Raw genomic sequence first — 21,242 nt, 5'->3', positions numbered from 1 at the left:
ACTGCCACCGTTCCCTACTGCTTGTTTCCAATTCTGAGCAGCATGCCGGGACTTCTCAGTGCTCAGAGCCAGAAACAAGCAGTGGGGAGCAGCAGTGGTCCATTTTTTTAGCTGGTGGGCTTGGCATCCCTACCAGCAAAGGTATGTCTAGTGTGTCTGCACCAGGGGTGGGGGAGAGACAGAAGAATGAGTTGTTCCCCTCTCCTCCCCATACTGCAGGGTGGGCTATGCCCAGAGAGCTCATTGATAAAAATTTACTAGCACACCTCTGTGCGTAACTGTTAGAATATTCTTTATAGAATTACCCCCTACTGTTCTGAATATATGCATAAATGACTATATATGGCACCAAGATTTGCGTGCAAATCTTTAATTAGCTTACTTGCCAATTCATTGCAATTAATTAAGGCAACAATTTGCACGCGCCTCTCCCTGTACCCTATTCTATAACCCCACACAAGTCTTTATCTGCTGTCATTTATATGTTACTATCAGGCTTATTTTTGAAAGAGAAGGACGCCCATCTTTCGACACAAATCGGAATATGGACATCCTTCTCAAAGGGTCGCACAAATCGGCATAATCGAAAGCTGATTTTGGGTGTCCCCAACTGCTTTCCGTTGCGGGGATGACCAAAGTTCACGGGGGTGTGTCGGAGGCGTAGCGAAGGCGGGACTTGGGCGTGCCTAACACATGGGCGTCCTCAACCCATAATGGGGAAAAAAAGAGCATCCCTGACGAGCACTTAGATGACTTTACTTGGTCCTGTTTTTCTTACGACCAAGGCACAAAAAGGTGCCTGAACTGACCAGATGATCACCGGAGAGAATCGGGGATCACCTCCCCTTACTCCCCCAGTGGTCACTAACCCCCTCCCACCCTCAAAAAACATGTTTAAAAATCTTTTGTGCCAGCCTCAAATGTCATACTCAAGTCCATCATAGCAGTATGCAGGTCCCTGGAGCAGTTTTAGTGGGTGCAGTGCACTTTAGGCAGGCGGACTCAGGCCCATCCCCCCCCTACCTGTTACACTTGTGGTGGTAAATGAGTGTATGGGAAGTATTGTTTATTGGTTGTGGGGGGGGGGGGGGGAATTGGGTTGGGTATTTGATTTAGGTTCTTCTGCTCAGGTTCTATATAGCTGTTTGGATTTGGTGTTGGGTAGTCATTGTTTATTTATTTATTTGTTGCATTTGTATCCCACATTTTCCCACCTATTTGCAGGCTCAATGTGGCTTTATTCCTATGTTGTAAGAGATATGTAAAACTTAATAAAAATGTTTGAACCTAAATTGTCTAAAGATGGCCTGACGAGGGTGAAGAACAGAAGAACTAAGTGGGAAAGAAGTTGGAAAAACACTAGCTTTTCAGTTAATTTAGAAAGAAAACATGGCCTATAATTTTCTGTCGTTTCTTTCTTTACAACATAAGTAAAATCCGCCCCTTTCTTTCCGAGCACTCTACCAAAACCCTCATCCACACCCTTGTCACCTCTCGTTTAGACTACTACAATCTGCTTCTTGCTGGCCTCCCACTTAGTCACCTCTCCCCTCTCCAATCGGTTCAAAACTCTGCTGCCTGTCTCGTCTTCCACCAGGGTCGCTTTACATAGTAACATAGTAACATACTCATACTACCCCTCTCCTCAAGTCGCTTCACTGGCTCCCTATCCGTTTTCGTATCCTGTTCAAACTTCTTCTACTAACCTATAAATGTACTCACTCTGCTGCTCCCCAGTATCTCTCCACACTCGTCCTTCCCTACACCCCTTCCCGTGCACTCCGCTCCATGGATAAATCCTTCTTATCTGTTCCCTCCTCCACTACTGCCAACTCCAACGCCTTCTGTCTCGCTGCACCCTACGCCTGGAACAAACTTCCTGAGCCCCTACGTCTTGCCCCATCCTTGGCCACCTTTAAATCTAGACTGAAAGCCCACCTCTTTAACATTGCTTTTGACTCGCAACCACTTGTAACCACTCGCCTCCACCTACCCTCCTCTCTTCCTTCCCGTTCACATTAATTGATTTGATTTGCTTACTTTATTTATTTTTTGTCTATTAGATTGTAAGCTCTTTGAGCAGGGACTGTCTTTCTTCTATGTTTGTGCAGCGCTGCGTACGCCTTGTAGCGCTATAGAAATGCTAAATAGTAGTAGTAGTAGTAGTAGTAGGTAGTGAAGGGTCAAGCCAAAGTATAATACATAGAAGACAGTAAGCACCAGTTCTCCCTCTTTGTGTAACATGTGGTCTCTCTGCCATAGTAGCAGCTACCCTCCAGCTCCCTCGCTTGAGCTACCTGTTGCTCCTCTCTTGATCTGACAGGCGTTCACCGCGGAGGTGCAGGATCTCCTCCCGCTGCTTCTTTTCTTCCTCCTGCAGTTTTCTGCTCTCCCCTCTCAGCTGCTCCAGTTCCATCTCAGCATTCTTCAGTCTGGATGTGGCAGACAGCAGCCCCTCCTTCAGCTGCTCCAGCTCCTTGCAGTGATCTTTCAAGGGATTGACAACAAAAAAACAAGATGAGAATCTGCACAGTAAGGGGCGCTGGCAGTTTTCAGAAAGCACTAGGGATACGCATTCATTTGAAACGACAATTGCCATGTCATTGACAAATGAGAATGAGCAGGAAAAAAACACTAACATTTATTTATTTATTATTTATTTGTAGCATTTGTAACCCACATTTTCCCACCTTTTTGCAGGCTCAATCTGGCTTACATTGTTCCGTGATGGCGATCACCAATTCCGGAATGAGAAATACATAGTTATAATGCAGGTGACAGAGTGGATTAGGCAATCAAGTAAAGAGAATTCATTTTCGTAATGAGAAATAAAAGGTATTGGGTTAAAGTTCACTCGTGATAGATTAGCTTAAGCAGTCAGGAATAGAGAGTTCCATTTTGTACAGTTCTGGTATGAATTTTGTTCTCTGGTAATTTAGGATGGATCATTGTGGTATGCCTTATTGAATAGGTTGGTTTTTAGTAGTTTTTGGAAATTAGTTATGTTGTGTGTTGTTTTTGTGGATTTTGGTAGTGTATTCCATAGTTGCGTGCTTATGTAGGAGAAGCTGGATGCATATGCTAGTTTAAATTTTAGTCCTTTGCAGCTGGGGTAGTGGAGATTCAGGAATGTACGTGATGATCTATTAGAATTCCTGGTTGGTAAGTCTATGAGGCTTGACATGTAAGCCGGAGCTTCACCGTGTATGATTTTGAACGTTTCACGTTTTTGGTGTGACGTTAAGAACGTGTGCTCTTTCAGAAAGACAGCTTGCTGTCTGCAAAGTGTGCAATGCTCTTGAAGACAGTGCATCCTCTCAGAAAGAGTGCACTCTTTCCTGACAGTGCACACCATGCGCAAAATGCTGTGCGTGTGCAAACAGTGCACGCATTATTGGAAAAGACTGCACAAAAGGGTGCACTCCTTCCAAAAAGAATGTAGTCTTCTGAAAGATACTCATAGCTATGACTCTCTCCGAGTATATATGTATATGTTCGTTATACACATGGCAATGGACTTTCATGTGTGTGTGGGTACGTATGTATATCTGTATATGCATTTCTAGACTGAATCCACTTATGTTTTTAGACTTTTTGTGTGCATAAATGTTTTTTTGTGTGCAGTAGGTTATTTTATTATTATATTTAATTTAAATTTATGTGTATTTATGATTACTTTATCCTCCAAATGGCACTTTGTATTCTGTTGCCTTCTGGTATTTTATATTTATATTAGGGCTGCAAATTTAACGCGTTAATAACACAATTAACATGTTAAACGTTTAGGGCCAGATTCTATATATGATGCCTAAAAAATCTGTGCGGAACTCAGTTTCGCCTAAGCGTATTCTATAAGATTTAAATGCAGTATATAGAATACGTTTAGTCGATATCATTGCACCTAAATCTGTGCGTGCCAATTCACACCAATGAAAACCTGGCGTAAAGCCCAGCAAGTACATTTAAGGTGGACTGTGCTGTATTCTATAACTACACACGTACATTTTGGAATGCCCACGAAACACCCATAAACACACCCCCTTTGAACTGTGCACATTTATTTTGAACTGCGCACTTCGCTATTTATGTGTCGTTCATTATAGAATGCGCTTACTGAGTTGTGTGCATAACTTCTAATTAGTATCAATTAGTGCTCATAAGTGCTGTTAAAAATGCTGATTGGCTTGTTGAGCCAATTAAGTTATGTACGTAGTTTTAGAATGCACCTGGATTTCAGCACAAAAATCATGGTACCATATATAGAATCTCCACATTAACGTGCAATAAACATTTTTATGATGTTAACTGGTCTCGCTCCCTCACCCACAACAATCCAGCACTGCTTCCTTTCACAGGCTCACCTGGGCTGCAGAAACGCTGCTGAGTCCCAGGTCCAGGCTGGCCCTGCTGCTGTGCTCCCATGGCTGCCAAGCAGTGTGGGGAATGTGGAGCCACACACCCATGACCCAACTGCAGAGTCTGTGGCACTTTGGGTTCGGGGCAAGACAGAAGAGGCTCTAGGCAGCAGAAGAGGTAACCCGTTGAAGTGAAAGGCTGTCTTCTCTTGCCTTCTACCTGCCACTCTCAGGCCCTCTGACTTTGCCTTTAGTGGTGCAGCACTGGGGCATGCTGCTTCTTTCAGTCGCTGGAAGCCTCTTTCTGTAGCATCCCGCCTCCTCCAACAGAACTTCCTGTTTCTATGTGGGACGCTACAGAGATGCTTCTGGCAGCTGAAAGAAGCAGCATTTCCCAGCGCTAAAGACAAAGTTGGATGGTCTAAGAGGGGCATGTAGAAGGACAGAAAGAATATGGACCACGGGAGGGGGGGAGGGTGAGAGAGAGAGAGAGAAAGAGAATGGGGACCATGAGGGGGAGGGTTGAGGGTTCAGGAATGCAGAAAGATTTGAGAGAGACAGAGAGAGAATGGGGTCCATGGGGAGGGGGAGGATTGAAGGTTTAGGAGTGCAGGAAGATTTGCTAGGAGAAAGAGCAGAGAGAGAAATAGGGGATGGAAAAAACAAAGGAGAAATGGTGATCGGGGAGGGAAGAGATAAGAAGAGAGACAGGAGGAAACAGAGCCCATGGAGGGGAAAGGGAGAGAAGAGATGGGGTCCATGGAGGGGAAGGAAAGGGGAGAGAAGAGAGACAGGAGGAGATAGTGCCCAGAGAATGGAAGGGAAGAGAGAATGGAGGAAATGATGCCTATGGAAGGGAGGAGACAGAGTCCATGAATGGAGGAAACAGAGCCCATGGAGGGGAAAGGGAGAGAAGAGACGGGGTCCATGGAGGGGAAGGAAAGGGGAGAGAAGAGAGACAGGAGGAGATAGTGCCCAGAGAATGGAAGGGAAGAGAGAATGGAGGAAATGGTGCCTATGGAAGGGAGGAGACAGTGTCCATGAATGGAGGAGAAGAGATGGAAACTAGACAGATTTGAAAAGGAGGAAGAAAAATGGATGAAAGTTGAACATGAAAGATAGATATAGAGAAGAAGTGAAGGAGGAGAGAAATAAAGAAATGGTGAATAGATGGGAGGCCCTGGAAAAATCTATTCACCATTTTGTTATTTTTCTCCTCCTTCACTTCTTCTCTATATCTATCTTTCATGTTCAACTTTCATCCATTTTTCTTCCTCCTTTTCACAGCACAGAACTGTGCTGGGAGAATAGGGAAGCAGAACCAGAGACAGGTAACAAGGTGATTTGAATGATAACATCACCAGACAACAAAGGTATGATAAATGATTTTAATTTTAGTTTAGTAATTGAAATATGTCAGTTTTGAGAATTTACATCTGCTATCTATATATTGCACTGTACAGGAGGAAATGTGAGGAGGCACTTTATGCGATTAATCATGTGATTAAAAATTTGAATTGATGTACAGCCCTAATTTATATGCATGTTTTTTCTTTTCTTTTTATATTTTTAATATATATTTTTATGTACTTTTGTAGATTTCATGACTCCTGAAGCAGGGGATTGCTTGCTGAAACACAGCTCAGTGTCGGGACTTTGTTTTCATAAATGTTAAGATTGGCACTGCTCACCTGGACTCTCCCCCTTTTTTGGGATTGCCATTGTCATATCCCTACTTTTTGGTTTTTGGTTTGCATTACTTTTTTTATGGGTTTTACACCTTGCTGTATGCGGTTTGGTTGCTCTTTTGAAAGAGTGCATACTCTTAACAACATTTCTCCCATAACAACGAAATGAAAGAACAACTCTGAAAAAAATATTATTCCTGGAACAGACACAACACAAACATTTTCTGGCTGCATACCCCTATCAAGCACATGAGGCATCCCATGAGAGGCTGGGTACATGCTAGACTCCCTAAGCCTATTCTTACTGCTCTGATATGGAAGCATAGTGGAAATTTGAGCATTTTAATCAACATATGTAACCATCTCTGGGAAAGGTGACCAAAGTCACCAGAAACCAAAAAATAAGGTTTAACTGAAATCTGTTAGAGCAAACAATTTAGCGAAAACAAAAGCACAAGGAATGGGGGCGTCAACTCACAATTTTATTGAACAGACTCAACATAGTCCATGTTTTGGCCTGCATCAGGGGTCTCACAATGGTCATGAAATCCAAGAGTTAAAAAACAAAACAAAACAATGGAGATAACAAAATCTCAAACACTGAAAGACACCAAATGCTGCGGGTGCAACAAAGAACCTGCCTGAATACAAACAGCTGGGAAACCGGCAGAGTACCACTTTGTAATACAACAGTCCAAACCCCATCCTTCTCCAGAAAAAATAAAAAACATGTAACTTTTTAAAACTGTATGAAAAATCAGCCATTCTTGATGATGTTTTGTATCCATTACTCTAGTCACCTTTTCCTACAGACAGTCACATATTATTAAAACAAAAACCCACACATTAACCAATTGAATACATGGATTTTATGGTTTTTCCCCCATTGACTATAGTGCTCACTGAGTCATTTTATTTGCAGGGAAAACCAGCTGGCCTCAAGCTCAGACTGGACAGACAGACATATTCTTGTCTTCTCAATGTACCTCTGGAGAGTTGACTAAGCTGCAGCTGCAGACTCAGGTTCTCCTCTCTCAGTGCTCGGTTCTCGTTGGAAAGCTGAGGCAAAGACTCCAGACCTTGGATGTAAATATTGGTGGGAGCTCCTGCAACACATTGTGACAGAACAATGAGAAGGATCCGATAGCACATCACAGGCCTAATTCACCTAGGTTTGGAGCTGTCCGTGTACCAAGATATTTGAGTGCTACTGCACATAAACATCTTGGTAAACTGATTGGAGAATAAAGGCTGCAGGGGCTCTGCAGCTCTGGACACTGTTAGGTCAAGGGATGTGTGTGTGTGGCTTGTCAGTTGTGGGTAGAGGTGTGGAAGCAGCTGTCAGATTAAAAATCAGCAACACCTACATAAATGCCCTACAAGAAATGAAAGAAAGTAAAAAAAAAAAAAACTACAATAAAACTTTTAACCTTGAAAAAAATATGCCATTGATTTTCTGGGTTTAGGTATTTTCAGTAAATGTGTTTGAGATTTGTATTTGAGATGCACTAAGGGGTCAGTGCTGATAAGCACCACACGGAAGATAATTCTAGGCTTCTAGTTTAGACCAGGTTTATGCTGCATTTTGATTATAATCAGGGCTTCTGGTTTTCAGTTATAACCAACAAGCCAGTAAATCTCTTCACCCCAAGAAGAAACCCACATGCCTCATAGGTGAACGTCATCCAAATGCTGCCAGTGTTTGAAGAATAAGTAGGGCTACATTTGTCAGAAGGAAAAAGAGGACACATGCTCTGTCCTCTGTCGCACCCCTGTCATACACTGCCCTGCCTGGTACACCCCGCCCCCACCCCCCAAGAAAGCCAGATTCCCTCTCTCTTCCCCCATGTGTATCCCCTGACCAATTTTCCAGCCTCCCTTCACCCACATGACTCCATTCACTACCCCTCCCCTCCTTTACCTTAGTGTGGTGCCCTGGTGGTCTAGTGACCACTTTGGGGCAGGAAAGAGCCCCCTCTTTCCTGCCCTGTGCATCTGCAGACTGTATTTCTCCCAGTGCCAATTCAAAATGGCTGCCGAGAGTTCAAGCAGTGACCTTACAAGACTTCTGCGGTGTCTCGCGAGGCTGCTGCTTGAACTCTTGGCAGCCATTTTGAATCGGTGCTGGGAGAAAGGCAGCTACAGACGCGCCAGGCAGGAAAGAGGGGGCTCTTTCCTGCCCTGAAGAGGTCATTAGACCACCAGGGCACCATACTAAGGTAAAGGAGGTGAGGGGAGGATAGGACACCTTGAGGCCTGTCTGCCCATCCACCCACCAGCCTGCCCATTCATCCTCAAATCTGGACAAACGGGCAGGCTGGCAAAACTCACCCATATGCCCAGCTGTGTTCTCAAAAAGAGGACATGTCCAGGTAAAACCGAAAGTATGGTAACCCTAAGAATAAGCAGTGCTAGAGGTGGCCAAGTATCGCAGTTCCCTTCTACTAGTGCTGACTGAAACTGTTGCCAGCAAACCCCTCCCTCCCTAATCCAAGAGAATGAGAGAAGAAAACAGGAATTTGTAAGAAATTGTGAAGTCCCCTTTAGCTGCTGCCTACACTACAGCAAACCATGGAGGGAGCTGCAAACTCCCTCTGTTGCTCTATCTTGGTGGAGGTGAGTGAGCTTAGACTGCATGGGCAAGTATGCTAGGAGTGAGAGCATATGTTGGGCCTTTACTGAGAGAGTGCTGAGGTTGTGTGTGTGTGTGTGTGTGTTTTTAAACTTTAATACATGAATTCAGCAATCAATTTTTAATAAAGGCATTTAAAAATATCAAAATATAAAACTCCCAGCTCCTCCTGGAGAATTTGAGGAGTTCTGGCCCATTTTTGCATATAGAACTGTTTGAACTCTGACATTTGAGGGCTCTTATGCATGAATACCTCACTTCAAGTCTTGCCACAACATTACAATAGGGTTTATGTTGGGCCTTTGACTTGGCCAATCCAAACTATTCATATATGGCTAGATTCTATAGATCATGCCAAAAATATCATCGCCAACCCCCCCCCCCCCCCCCCAAAAAAACAAAAAAAAAAACGCCTAGGTGTATTCTACAAACCATGCCTAAATTTAGGCATGGTTCATAGAATACACCAATAAACCTGGTGTAAATATTTATTTGCAGCATTTGTATCCCACATTTTCCCACCTATTTGCAGGCTCAATGTGGCTTACATAGTACCGTAAAGGCGTTCGCCAATTCTGGTATAATATTGATGCCTAAATTACATGCGGAAGGGGCATATTCTATAACAGTGCACATAAATTCTAGGAACGCCCACAACCTGCCCATGCTCCTCCCATAGCCACATTCCCTTTTCAGATCAGCATCAATTTATAGAATACGCATAGAAATTTGTGCATGTAAATTCTAATTAATGCCAATTAGTGTCAATAATTGCTTAAGTCAATTATCGGCACTGATTGGCTTGTTAAGCTAATTAAGTTATGTGCGCAAATCCAGTATACAACCGGATTTGCATGTGCAACTGAAGTTGTGCTATATAGAATCCAGGGGATAGCGGTTGATATTCAAAAAGGTTTAACCGGACAGGAGAGGCTTCTGCCCGGTTAAACCCCGCTGATCTAGCTGGCCATCAACATTCAGCTAGGTTAGGGGCAGGCTGGGGGTGGAGGTAGGGCAGAGTACCAACTTATCTAGTTGGTGGCAACATTCAGACTACTAACCAGCTAAGTAAGGGGTCCTTTTACAAAGGCGCGGGAGGGCTAATGCACGGGTAGCGTGTGCACCATCGACACTACTGCCACAACAGCATGTGAGGTAAATCTGAGTTTGGCATGTGCTGAATCCAGTGGTAGAAAATAATATTCTATTTTCTACCGCAGGGGCATTCCTGACAGCAATTGGCAGTGTGCCCATGTTGGCATGTGATGTATGGTTACCGCGTAGGTAGCACATGAGCCCTTACCGCTGGGTCAATGGGTGGCGATAAGGGCTCAGGCTGTAAATAGGTGCACTCTAGTTTTAATATTAGCACAGGCCCATTAAAAATAGCCTTTTGCCCAGCCACGGTAAAAAATGGCCTAGTGAGCGCCAGAAAGATATGCTCACACTACCGCAGGCCATTTTTTACCACAGCTTTGTAAAAGGACTCCTTAGTTAACCTGGCATTGGTCTGAATATTGGTCAATGCCCGGTTAACTTCCAAGTTGGTAGACATACCTGAATATTTAATGCCAGGAGCTACGCATGTCCTAGCATTGAATGCGCAGGGTGAGGTTAACCGCTTACCACTATGGGCTGAATATGGTCCTGAAAGTCTTCAGACTTACCTCATGTTCTTATTTTTTAATGTTTTTGCTCTATTTTAATATCCTTGGTGTCATTAATTGTAAGGGATCAATATTCATATCAATTTAACTGGGCAGGAGAAACTCCTGCCTAGTTCGGTGCCACTGAATATCCTCTCCTGATCGGCTCAGCGCAATTTAACCAAGCAAGAACCTGAGGCACAGGGAGAACGGTGACTTGCTTAAGGTCAGGCAGAGAATCAATGACAGAGCCAGGATTTTAAACTTGTAGCTCTAAATCACACCCACCACAGCATGCCTCATCTCCCTTTCCCTTACCATTCCCATTTGCAGTTGCCTTGAGACGATCTTCCAGCTGTTGCCTCAGCCGATCATTAGTACAGATGGAATCCTCAAGTCGCTGGCGCAGGCTTTTAATTTCATTCAGATGCTCCCCAAATAGATCTCTGGCTGAACTTCTCCCACCTATAAACAAGAATAGAGACACTGGGACATGAGCAACTTGCAGTCCGAAAACACATGCTCACTTGCTGGTTAATGCCTGGAAGTTGCGAACACGGTATGCTGTAGCTGTAACCCTTTCATGATGCAGGCTGCATGCTGCAGTGCTGGCATTCAGAAGGAAGAGTGTGTATTGCTTGTTACTATGCTCACACACCTTGTTCTGCCTCCACAATTGTTATGCCTGTTCATCATTTGTTTCAGAAGGACTTTGAGTTCCACCTACTGCAAGCAATAAATAGTTGAAATGCAAGAGATTTATATATATTTGTGGACATGGGTATTTGGAATGGAAGCATCTTGGAAAATAGGATCTCCACGTTTTGGATGGAACTCCTTATTATCACTGGCATCTAGCCAAGAAGAAAGTCTAACTTCCCAAAGCTATGGGGAAACAGCATCAATATACTGTAACCACCAGCTCAGTTCTCTCCACTCGACCTGGGTCACAGCCAATGGAACATTCTTACTTCCTTTTACCAACTCACTCTTCATACTTGATCCAGTCCTTCTGATGCGAGCTTGGGAGCAGGCCAGGGCCAGATAAAGATCCAGAAGGCTGTAGGATGTTAAGCTGGGCTTATTATTGAGTATCCTTCAGCAGTCCAGGAGTAGCTCTTTGCTCTCTCTCTCTAAGGACCACTCAAGCACACCAAGGATTTGTGAATTTATGCAAACTTTACTAAACTCTGCAATGGCAGTGAATCCAAATTCAATTCTTTATAGACAATCAGTATTTGGTTTAAGAAGTTTCTTTCTTATATCAATTCCAGCTTTAGGAGCCAACTTTTCAAAATTATTGGGGGTGCTAAGCCCAATGGAAATAGCCCCTGCCTAGACACATACAAGGAATTTTCTCAATATTGGGGGTGCTCAAGCACCCACAGCACCCACAGAGTCAGCTCCTATTTGGTACAGTCTTATCCACTACTAAACATTTCTCTTTTCCATGATCCAGAACTATGTACAAATTTACACCTTCTCCAGTCCATCACCCATTCCTTCAGTCTTTATAATCCAAGGCTGCTCCTCATGTCCTCACCATCTGTTTCCCTCAGGATCAGACCTCCCTTTTTGTCCTCCTTCTAGCAATGCACCTCTCCTGGCTACACCCTGGCCTTGAACAGGCTTCTCCTGCTTCTGTTTCCGTTGCCAGGCTGGGTTCCCCCTACCCACCCAGAGCTCTTTTCACCCTCACAGTTACTGTTTTTAGGGACAGAAACTCCTCCTTAATTCAGCCTCAGTTTATTCTGCCTTTCCAAAATAACCCCTCTCCTCCTAGGGTCCTGGTGGAGGGTGAAAGCAACCAAAGACCATGTGCTTAAACAAACCAGACCTTTTATTACTTTCAAACTCCATCCACATTGTCATTCATTTAACAAATCCACATTCTCCATGCAAGATACTTCACGATACATCCCTTGGGCAGGGCTTCCCTCTCACACAGGGACATCCCACATGCTTCCGCCCAGTGACTGCAGGGAAAGATCCTCACCACTCAGTAATCCCGATATAATGAGTGATTACAAAACAATAACCTTCCACTGGTTCAGTAAATGACTTGACGATGTGGACAGTATCCAGTGTATTGTGGGACAGAGATATCTATAAACATTTTGATGCACCAAACCTTGGCAATCTCGGACTGCGTACAAGAACATAAGCATTGCCATACTGGGACAGACTGAGGGTCTGTCAAAGCTCAGCAACCTGTTTTTAACAGGGACCAATCCAGGTCACAAGTACCTGGCAAGATCCCAAAAGAGTAAAACAGATTTTAGGCCGCTTATCCAAAGAATAACACTGCCACCGTTTATTCCATTTCTAATTCTGTACCCTGTAAGTAGGGTAAAACCTGAGCCCTTTCAGAATATCAAGGAACACACCTGTTAGTTTGGCATCAGAGTGATATCCTGAGGATCCAGAGGAGGCATCTCCAAAAATGTTAGCATTTGGAAGTGGAATCTTGCAGGATACTGGGAGGGCAGGATCTGTTCTCTGAAGAAAATAATTAGAATTGTTGTGGACTGGAAACTGCTGAGGAGCAAGATGGGAAAGATAGTGGAAGCTGGTGGCATCAAAATGAGAGGATGGAAGGCAAGGGCTTGCTTCAGAGGAATTACCAGACCCTAGTCCTGTCTTCACAGCTGGGGTAGCCAGTGGGAAACCTAATGAGAAAGAAACACGAGTCAGTCTCGAGCCAAAGGCAATTGACGGGGTGTGTATACCTAGCTTGTTCTGTTTTAACATGTTTTGCAGTAGCCTGTTTTTACACTTTTTATGTTTCACTTGTATAGTGACATTTGTCATCTTTTGCTCATTTCTGACCTGAAGTAAAAGACATTGCCTTTGAAAGTCAGTGAAAAAATGTATTAAGTTCAATAAAATATGGTATTATCTTAGCTTCCTTTTTTTGTTTTGTTTTCTGTTTATTAACATTATAATTAACTAATGAAATGGCAATTAAATATCAGCCTATTCTGAGACCCTTGATCACGTAGAACATTCAGAAGAGCACAAACGAGAAAAAAGATTCACAATACATAATCTGATATGCTATAATCAATCTGAATAATGCAGAGCCTCTGTGTATTCTGTGATACAGCTCCAGGATATGATTCTATGTAATGACAGAACTTGTATACTGGAGATTAGTAGGCCAATAATTACACTCAAAGGAGGCTTGCAGATTTCCCTTTGAAAATATATCCACTGTTGAAAAAATGTGCCAATGGAAAGTTCAGGCAAAACAGCAAAAGTAGAGGCTGACAAATGCGCAAACCAATAGGGAGATAATATCAAAAAACAGTTTATTCAGAATATTCATATCAAGGACCCGACACGGTCCGTGTTTTGGCGCCAAAGCGCCTGCCTCAGGGGTCATAAACAACTTTCTCTGAGAAGAAGCTGATTGGCTTGAATAATCCACAGAGAGAACAAAAGACCAGCCAACCAATCAGCAAACACCATGCGACAGGAAAGTTCATGCAGGACTAAAGGCTTGAGGTAGATATTAAATAAAGTAGGTGACAATATGGATCCCTGTGGTACCCGCAGTTCAGTGCTCAAGGTAATGATGCTCAGAATCGATTGTTGTCTGTTTGACAAACAGGATCTGAATCATGTAAATACCATGTCACCACACAAGCTTCAGCCAGCCTTGTAAGCATGATATTACGATCCAATGTCAAAGGCTGCTGAGAAATCCAGAAGTATTAATATCAAGGTGGATCCCCTAACACAATTTCTGTGCAGATTATCAGGAAAGGACATAAGAACAGTCTCCATTTTGTATCCATGTCTAAAGCCAGACTGACATGAGTCTATAGGCAGTTTTTTTCATTTAGTTAGTCATTGAGTTGAATGCAGACTGTCTGTTCTATTCTATCAATTAATCAGTTAGTCTCACAACTCAATATATCTTAGAAACTCTATCCTATACCCTCACATATTGCAGGATGCTCAGTTCTTTAGTTATGTTTCTCCTTTGGCAGAAGATATTCACACATACAGGAGAGCACAGTATTAGTAAATGGAAGTGGAGGAGTAGCCTAGTGGTTAGTGCAGCGGACTCTGAGCCTGTGGAACTGGGTTCAATTCCCACTGAAGCTCCTTGTGACTCTGGGCAAGTCACTTAACCCTCCATTGTCCCAGGTACAAATAAGTACCTGTATATAATATGTAAACTGCTTTGAATGTAGTTGGAAAAACCACAGAAAGGCAGTATATAAGTCCCATTCCCTTTCCCTAAATAGCAGCTCTAGCACAGACACAATAATTGCAACTGAGAGAAAGTGTGTGCTTTTCTGCAACACAGTATATAAAAGCATCACTGTCAAACATGTTTATACGGTGAGGTTCCACAGTGTCCCTGGTCTTACATTTTCTAAGATTGCTGGTTTGATGTTATTGCAAACATTAATATTTCTAATCATGCATTCATCATGCTCTTACTTTCTCCTAGTTGCCTCTGCAGCATCTGCAGCTCCTGCTGCACCTCTGCTAGTGTCCAATGTCCTCCTGCTCCACTGCATCTGGGGTCCAAAAGAGGCAGGAAAGATGGAACCTGGGGGTCACTAACTGAGGTGGGCAGGGGGTGGAAATGAAGTCCTAGAAACAACAAGGACAGACACAGATAAGATGAGAGACTATAGACTTAACTTGAAAGGAAAAACCCTTCTCTTTCAAATTAAAGTATATCCACTGATTTGAACCTATTATTTGCATGGGTAGTTTTTCCTGTAAACATTTATGTACATACTTTTAGAAATCCAAAATGTGTGCATGCTTGTGCATTTTCCACTCCAGCCCCATCCCCAGAAAACCTTATCCGGATGTGTGCATGTGTATATGTATCATGTGTGGCGACAGTTTTCAAAAGCCTGTTTTATGCACAGAAGAACTTTGAAATTTGCCCTCATAATGCATCTGGCCTTGTGAAACTAAACTCAATACACCTGGCTATTCTAGCCACTAATCTCCCATTATTCTGGTTTACATAAATCTAACATTATGATAATTCATCTGTCAGCTATAAAATGGACCAATGCAGAGGAGTTACTGCAGAATCAAAATAGATCAGTGTTCAAAGGGACTTATAGTGGCTGCTGTTAAATGTACAAGTCCCAATATGAACTCTACTCAAAAGAAAAGAATGGAAAAATATCCTCTACGGATGGAAAAAAAATGGAGTCAACAATCACATATGGGAGCCAGATGATTCTTTATGAAAATCTTTCTAATCACAATATGGACAGTGCCGAGGTGGAGCACAATATTCAGCCAGTATCTGACAAGCTAAGTGATTTCATGTAAGCCAGTTAAAAGGCCATCCTAAATTATGCCACATAGCTTTACATGTAGTGGCTGAATATTGCTGCGATCCATATACCTATTAGCAGTGACTGTATTATGGTGCGTATTTTAGCACCATTTTAGTTTTAGACATGCATAAATGTCTAAGTTCCAATTTTATATAGCCAGGATTTATGCATCTAAAACTGAACATGCAAATGGCTAAGTGGGCATGGTCTGGACACATTTTGGGAGAGACTAGGATGGGCCTCAAAAATGAAAGTTTACTCCTCATTTTAGAAGAAGAACCAATATCTGTGTCCTAACAGATCAACATTGGGATTGACACCTACTACCCAGGTCATCTATGTTTCAGACAATACCAATACAGTTCTTATAAACTGCTAATTTCTCTATAAGAAGGTTTTGTTGCGGAGCACAATAATAAGATAATACAGATCATCTATTGATATATAACATTTTTTAGAACCACTCACTTAATCGGTGTATAACCCAAGATTACATCTTACATATACTCAAGCAAAAAAGTTTTAATCTTCTTCCAAACACTAAATAGCTAAATTCAGTCCTAATATATAAAGGAAAAGAACCGCATATTGCGAAAGGGAGGAGGGCGGAGTATCATTGGATTACTTAGTCGACAAGACAATCTTGGCAAAGTAAAACAAACTATATTTATCAGTAATTCTAAAGTGAAAAAATGAGCAAATTGTTTTAAATAAACTTTGTTGATAGATGGGAAAGCCAATGAAGTTTGGCAGTATAAGAAAATATGCTGCTAAACCTACTAAGTCTAAAAATTAGCCTCACTGAAGTGTTCTGTATCAATTGTAGTCTCCGTATCACTTTAGAACATAAATCAAGGTAAAGAACATTACAGTAATCCAAGTGAGGTAAAATCAACATTTGTGCTAACAAAGCAAATGCATCATGATTGAAATACGATCTCAGTAGTCGCAACTGTTTCACTTACAGGGACATAATCGAAAGAGAAGGACGCCCATCTTCAGACACAAATCGGGAGATGGGCGTCCTTCTCTCAGGGTCACCCAAATCGGCATAATCGAAAGCCAATTTTGGGCATCCTCAACTGCTTTCCATCGCGGGGATGACCAAAGTTCATGGGGGCGTGTCGGTACCGTACTGAATGCAGGATAGGGGCGTGCTTAAGAGATGGGCGTCCTCGGTCCATAATGGAAAAAAGAAGGGCATCCCTGACGAGCATTTGGCTGACTTTACTTGGTCCAATTTTATTCATGACCAAGCCTCGAAAAAGTGCCCCAACTGACCAGATGACCACCGGAGGGAATCGGGGATGACCTCCCCTTACTCCCCCAGTGGTCACCAACCCCCTCTCACCCATCTCTAAGGTCGACCATCTCAACATTTAGGTCGACCATCTCTTAGGTCGACCTAAACGTTGAGATTTGGGTGTCCCTGACCGTATTATCGAAACGAAAGATGGACGCCCATCTTGTTTCGATAACACGGGATGCCCCTTTGCGGGGACGTCCTCAGAGATGGGTGCCTTTTCATATGGGTGTCCCCGTTTGAAAATGCCCCTCCACGTCTTCCACCATAAATGATTTACTTGGGAAGCATAAGCAAAGATGAATCCAGTACCACAACAAGTACCCTAGATTCAGACTTATCTGGCAGAGTTTGATCCTTCAACAGAATAACTTTGGAAGGGACAGACATACCTGAGTTTTAAACCGTAAAACTTTAGTTTTATTGGAATTTAATTTCAATCTATTATTTAGTGCCCATTTTTGAATCTTATTCATACTTAATGAGATCCGATTTACAAAATCGGTATATTCAGCAGGAATTGGTAACTGTAATCATATCAGCATAGGAGAAGAGAAGAGAAGCTCTCCCAGTCCTAATTTGAACCTTCCCAATGTAGCCATAAATACATTTTAAAAAATAGGACAAGTGCTCTTACTGAGCAGTTCTCCACTACAAGGATTAGTACAGGTCACCCCCCTCTTAATCCCCCAATGCTTGATGTGCTCCCAAAAGTTAAATTGGCAAAGGATACTGGGTTCCGTGGCAGCTTGAGGAAATGTAAGCACTTGTGTTACTAAAATGGCTAAGATAAATGTTTACATTGTTGTTCCAAAACATAAAAGTGCTCTTTTATTTTTCTAAAATGGAAGTTCATGCCACACGTAAAATCTATTTCTCCGTGTATTTTAGCAGAGGCTCTACATCGGCAGATCCTGTTCTGTAACACTAGTGAAGACTGAGGCGTCCCGACTTGGACATCCCAATTCTAATTTGAATGTCCTTTCCAAAGTGTTGCTTGATATGTTTCCTAAGTGCCGCCATTGCATATTTTGATAGCGATGCTTAATATAAATAATTTTTTTAAAACACAGCAGTGGCATTAAAAAAACAAGACAACTGCCAGCTAGACTGAAAATTGACCCAAAAGGCTTTTGTTAGAGAGGCTATTCTGTTACTCAGAGGTTAAACCGTCCCACTTTAAAGACACTCTTAACAGAATCAGAAATTGAACCGTAAAACTGCTACACACCCGAAGATGACTTGTTCAGGCATTCACACCCATAGAGTGCTGGTTCTCAATCAGCTGGATTTTCAGGATATCCATAATGAACATGCTTGTGACACATGAATATGCATGAGATCTATCTCAAACAAAGAGGCCACTATACTTCAGTAAATCTCCGTGAGGCTCTTCAGTTTGGAGAAAAGGCGACTGAGGGGAGATATGATAGAGGTCTATAGAATAATGAGTGGAGTTGAACAGGTAGACGTGAAACGTCTGTTTACGCTTTCCAAAAATACTAGGACTAGGGGGTATGCGATGAAGCTACAAAGTAGTACATTTAAAACGAATCGGAGAAAATGTTTCTTCACTCAACGTGTAATTCAACTCTGGAACTCGTTGCCAGAAAATGTGGTAAAGGCGGTTAGCTTAGCAGAGTTTTTTTTTAAGATTTGGATGGCTTCCTAAAGGAAAAGTCCATAGACCATTATTAAATTAGACTTGGGGAAAATCCACTATTTCTGGGATGGGCAGTATAGATTGTTTTGTACTTCTTTGGGATCTTGCCAGGTATTTGTGACCTGGATTGGCCACTGTTGGAAACAGAATGCTGGGCTTGATGGACCTTTGGTCTGTGCCAGTATGGCAATACTTATTTACTTATGTACTTATATTGCCAATGCCGATAAACAGAGTTATGGTGACAGGAAACCTCAGTAACAATGCACTGGGCTTAATGTTTTTACCCACCATAAGTCTGTTTATCAGCATTGGCAATCACAGAGGTTTACTGAAGTATAGTGGCCTCTTTCTTTGTAATTGTTTGTAATCCGGTGCCTAACTCTACACGCCTAGGCCAGTGAGATCTATCTCATGCATATTCATTGTGGGCAACCTGCAAAGCTGATTGGCTAGTTCTGTCCCAAGGACTGGGTTTCACACCACTTTAAGCAGCCTCAGGGTAAAGGCCTGGTCTTGTCCATACCTTTTTGAGTTTGATTGATGTCCATGGAATGATGAGAGGATGGGGCACTGGTGCAGTTCATGTCTGTGGGATGAGGGTGACAGGATGGAGTGCTGATGGTGTCCGTAGGATGGGGGTGTGAGGAGGCCACATTAGCACAGCTGGCATCAGTGGGATGGGAGTGTGAGGAAGGCAGGCTGGTATGGCTGTTGGACTGTGTCTGAAGCTCATGTGATATGATGGCAGGTGATGGTTTAGATGGGAAAGCAGCACTACTGCTGATGAGATCTGTAAAATGTTAATACACAGATTAATACGTTAATGCAAACCCCTACAAATGTACTGCAAGAACACCACCACAAATAGTATTTACCACTACTTCAATCTCATATGTATTGTAAAAGCTTTTATTGCCTAAATCCTGGTAATGGTGACTATAGTTCAATTGAGGATGACACTTATGCATTTTCAGATGACATGTCATGGGGGGGGGGGGGGGGGGGGGGGGGGAGAGAAACAATGGGACTGGGAGATTTTTAAATATATATATTTTTTTAAAACACTTCACAAAATACATCTAATTCATTGAGAAAATGCATTCTCATAGCAAGTTATTTCATGTTTATGTTATGTATATGTTTGGGAAAAACAGATTACTTTGGTTTAAATATCATTTCCACATTTCAGTCTTTATTCCGCCATTATAATTTTAAGCTGTTTTTATAATCTACTCAGCTTTACACAAGACTGCCGCTCCCTATCACCCAATATCTCCCCCTTCAATCTTGATTCATCAAATATTTTCCCAAAGGCATGTGCAGTGGAAATTCTATGAAAGGTGCTGAATGTTAGGTGCTACTTCCACGCCAAATTTATGGTGCAGAAAAGCATCATAATGGATGTGAGGCAAAGAAACAGCAGATCCGTGCAGAAGAATAGCGCCTGAGTGTTCCTGCATGGATCTGCAAAGGGGATGTGGCCATGGGAGGGGCATGGGTGGGTCAGGGCATTACCTTACAATGTGAGCAGTGTTACAGAATAGTGCGGATCCGTGCGCAACTTGTACGCTGGGATTTAAAACTGGTTTCAGTTGATGTAACTCCTTGTGTCCAAAGTTGTGCGTGGATCCTGTTGCTACTCTCTGTTCTATAAAGGGTGCAAATCCCAGAACGCCCGTTACAGACCGTTCAGCGACAATTTTTTTTTTTGCTGCCGAATTTGAGCACCATTTACTGAATCCAGCCATTAATGTAAGGATAGCAGTTATTCATCAATCATAATAATAATTTGGAAAAATTAAAGTACTGAGACCTGACAATAGAAATGGTGAGACTGTAGAACAAGCCGCATTGGGTTATTCCTATTGTAGGTGTCTTATGTGGTGTTACATCACAGCTAGACAAATTTCTACAAAACCTTGAAATTTCAAATTTGACAACAGCGGACTTACAAAAGCCAGTTTTGCTGGGTTCAAACTATATTTTACAAAGATACCTGGATAATTCCTAAGCCCTCTGGGTGAACTCAAATTCTCCAGTGATACCAGCAACTATTTGTGTTATGAACCATGTATAATATTATTATTATTATTATAATGGGGGCAATATTCAGCAGAACTTGTATGGATAGGAGCGGCAGGGATTTACGCTAGCTTTTCACTGACATAAATGGACGTGTAGATTTAGTCACATGAACAATGCCTCAGCGTATTCTAAATACGGCGCATAGATATACATGCCATGATTGCCTACTGTGCATTAATTTTATAGATTTACATGCTGTATTTAGAATATGCTTAGGCGTGATTGCCTACTGTGCATTAATTTTAGGCACCATAAATAGAATCGGGCCCTTAATGCATGAAAAATTGCAAAGTGCCACTGCATAAATACAGTAAGGGATCCTTTTACTAAGCTGCGTTATGCACTAATGTGCATTTAATGCAGCAAAAAAAAAAAAGTCTAACGTGGGATGATCTAAAGCGTTCTGCGTTAATTTTGGCTTCTGCGTGCATTAAGCTTGTGGTTATTATTTTGGGGCATTTTTGTTTTGCAGGGGCACGACATGGGCGGAGAATGGGTACGGACATACTACTCAGCTAACGTGCACATTACTGCTAAGCTAAC

General features: G+C 42.4%; 1 protein-coding gene across 6 annotated transcripts in view; it reads right to left on the bottom strand.

Moving 5' to 3' along the window:
• Positions 1-21,242, bottom strand: part of PDE4DIP (phosphodiesterase 4D interacting protein) — a 310,072-nt gene that overhangs the window by 31,499 nt on the left and 257,331 nt on the right. For all 6 annotated transcript variants that reach the window (XM_030207593.1, XM_030207594.1, XM_030207591.1 and 3 more), the window contains 6 exons: positions 19,138-19,404; positions 14,777-14,932; positions 12,709-12,990; positions 10,640-10,786; positions 7,030-7,149; positions 2,298-2,487 (listed from right to left, as the gene is read on the bottom strand). In XM_030207593.1, coding sequence (XP_030063453.1) covers positions 2,298-2,487; positions 7,030-7,149; positions 10,640-10,786; positions 12,709-12,990; positions 14,777-14,932; positions 19,138-19,404 — 1,162 coding nt within the window. The remainder of the gene's footprint in view (positions 1-2,297; positions 2,488-7,029; positions 7,150-10,639; positions 10,787-12,708; positions 12,991-14,776; positions 14,933-19,137; positions 19,405-21,242) is intronic.

The sequence above is a fragment of the Microcaecilia unicolor genome, chromosome 6, assembly GCF_901765095.1.
Source record: "Microcaecilia unicolor chromosome 6, aMicUni1.1, whole genome shotgun sequence".
NCBI classification, from domain to species: Eukaryota; Metazoa; Chordata; class Amphibia; order Gymnophiona; family Siphonopidae; genus Microcaecilia; species Microcaecilia unicolor.
This window is presented reverse-complemented; position numbering and strand designations above follow the sequence as displayed.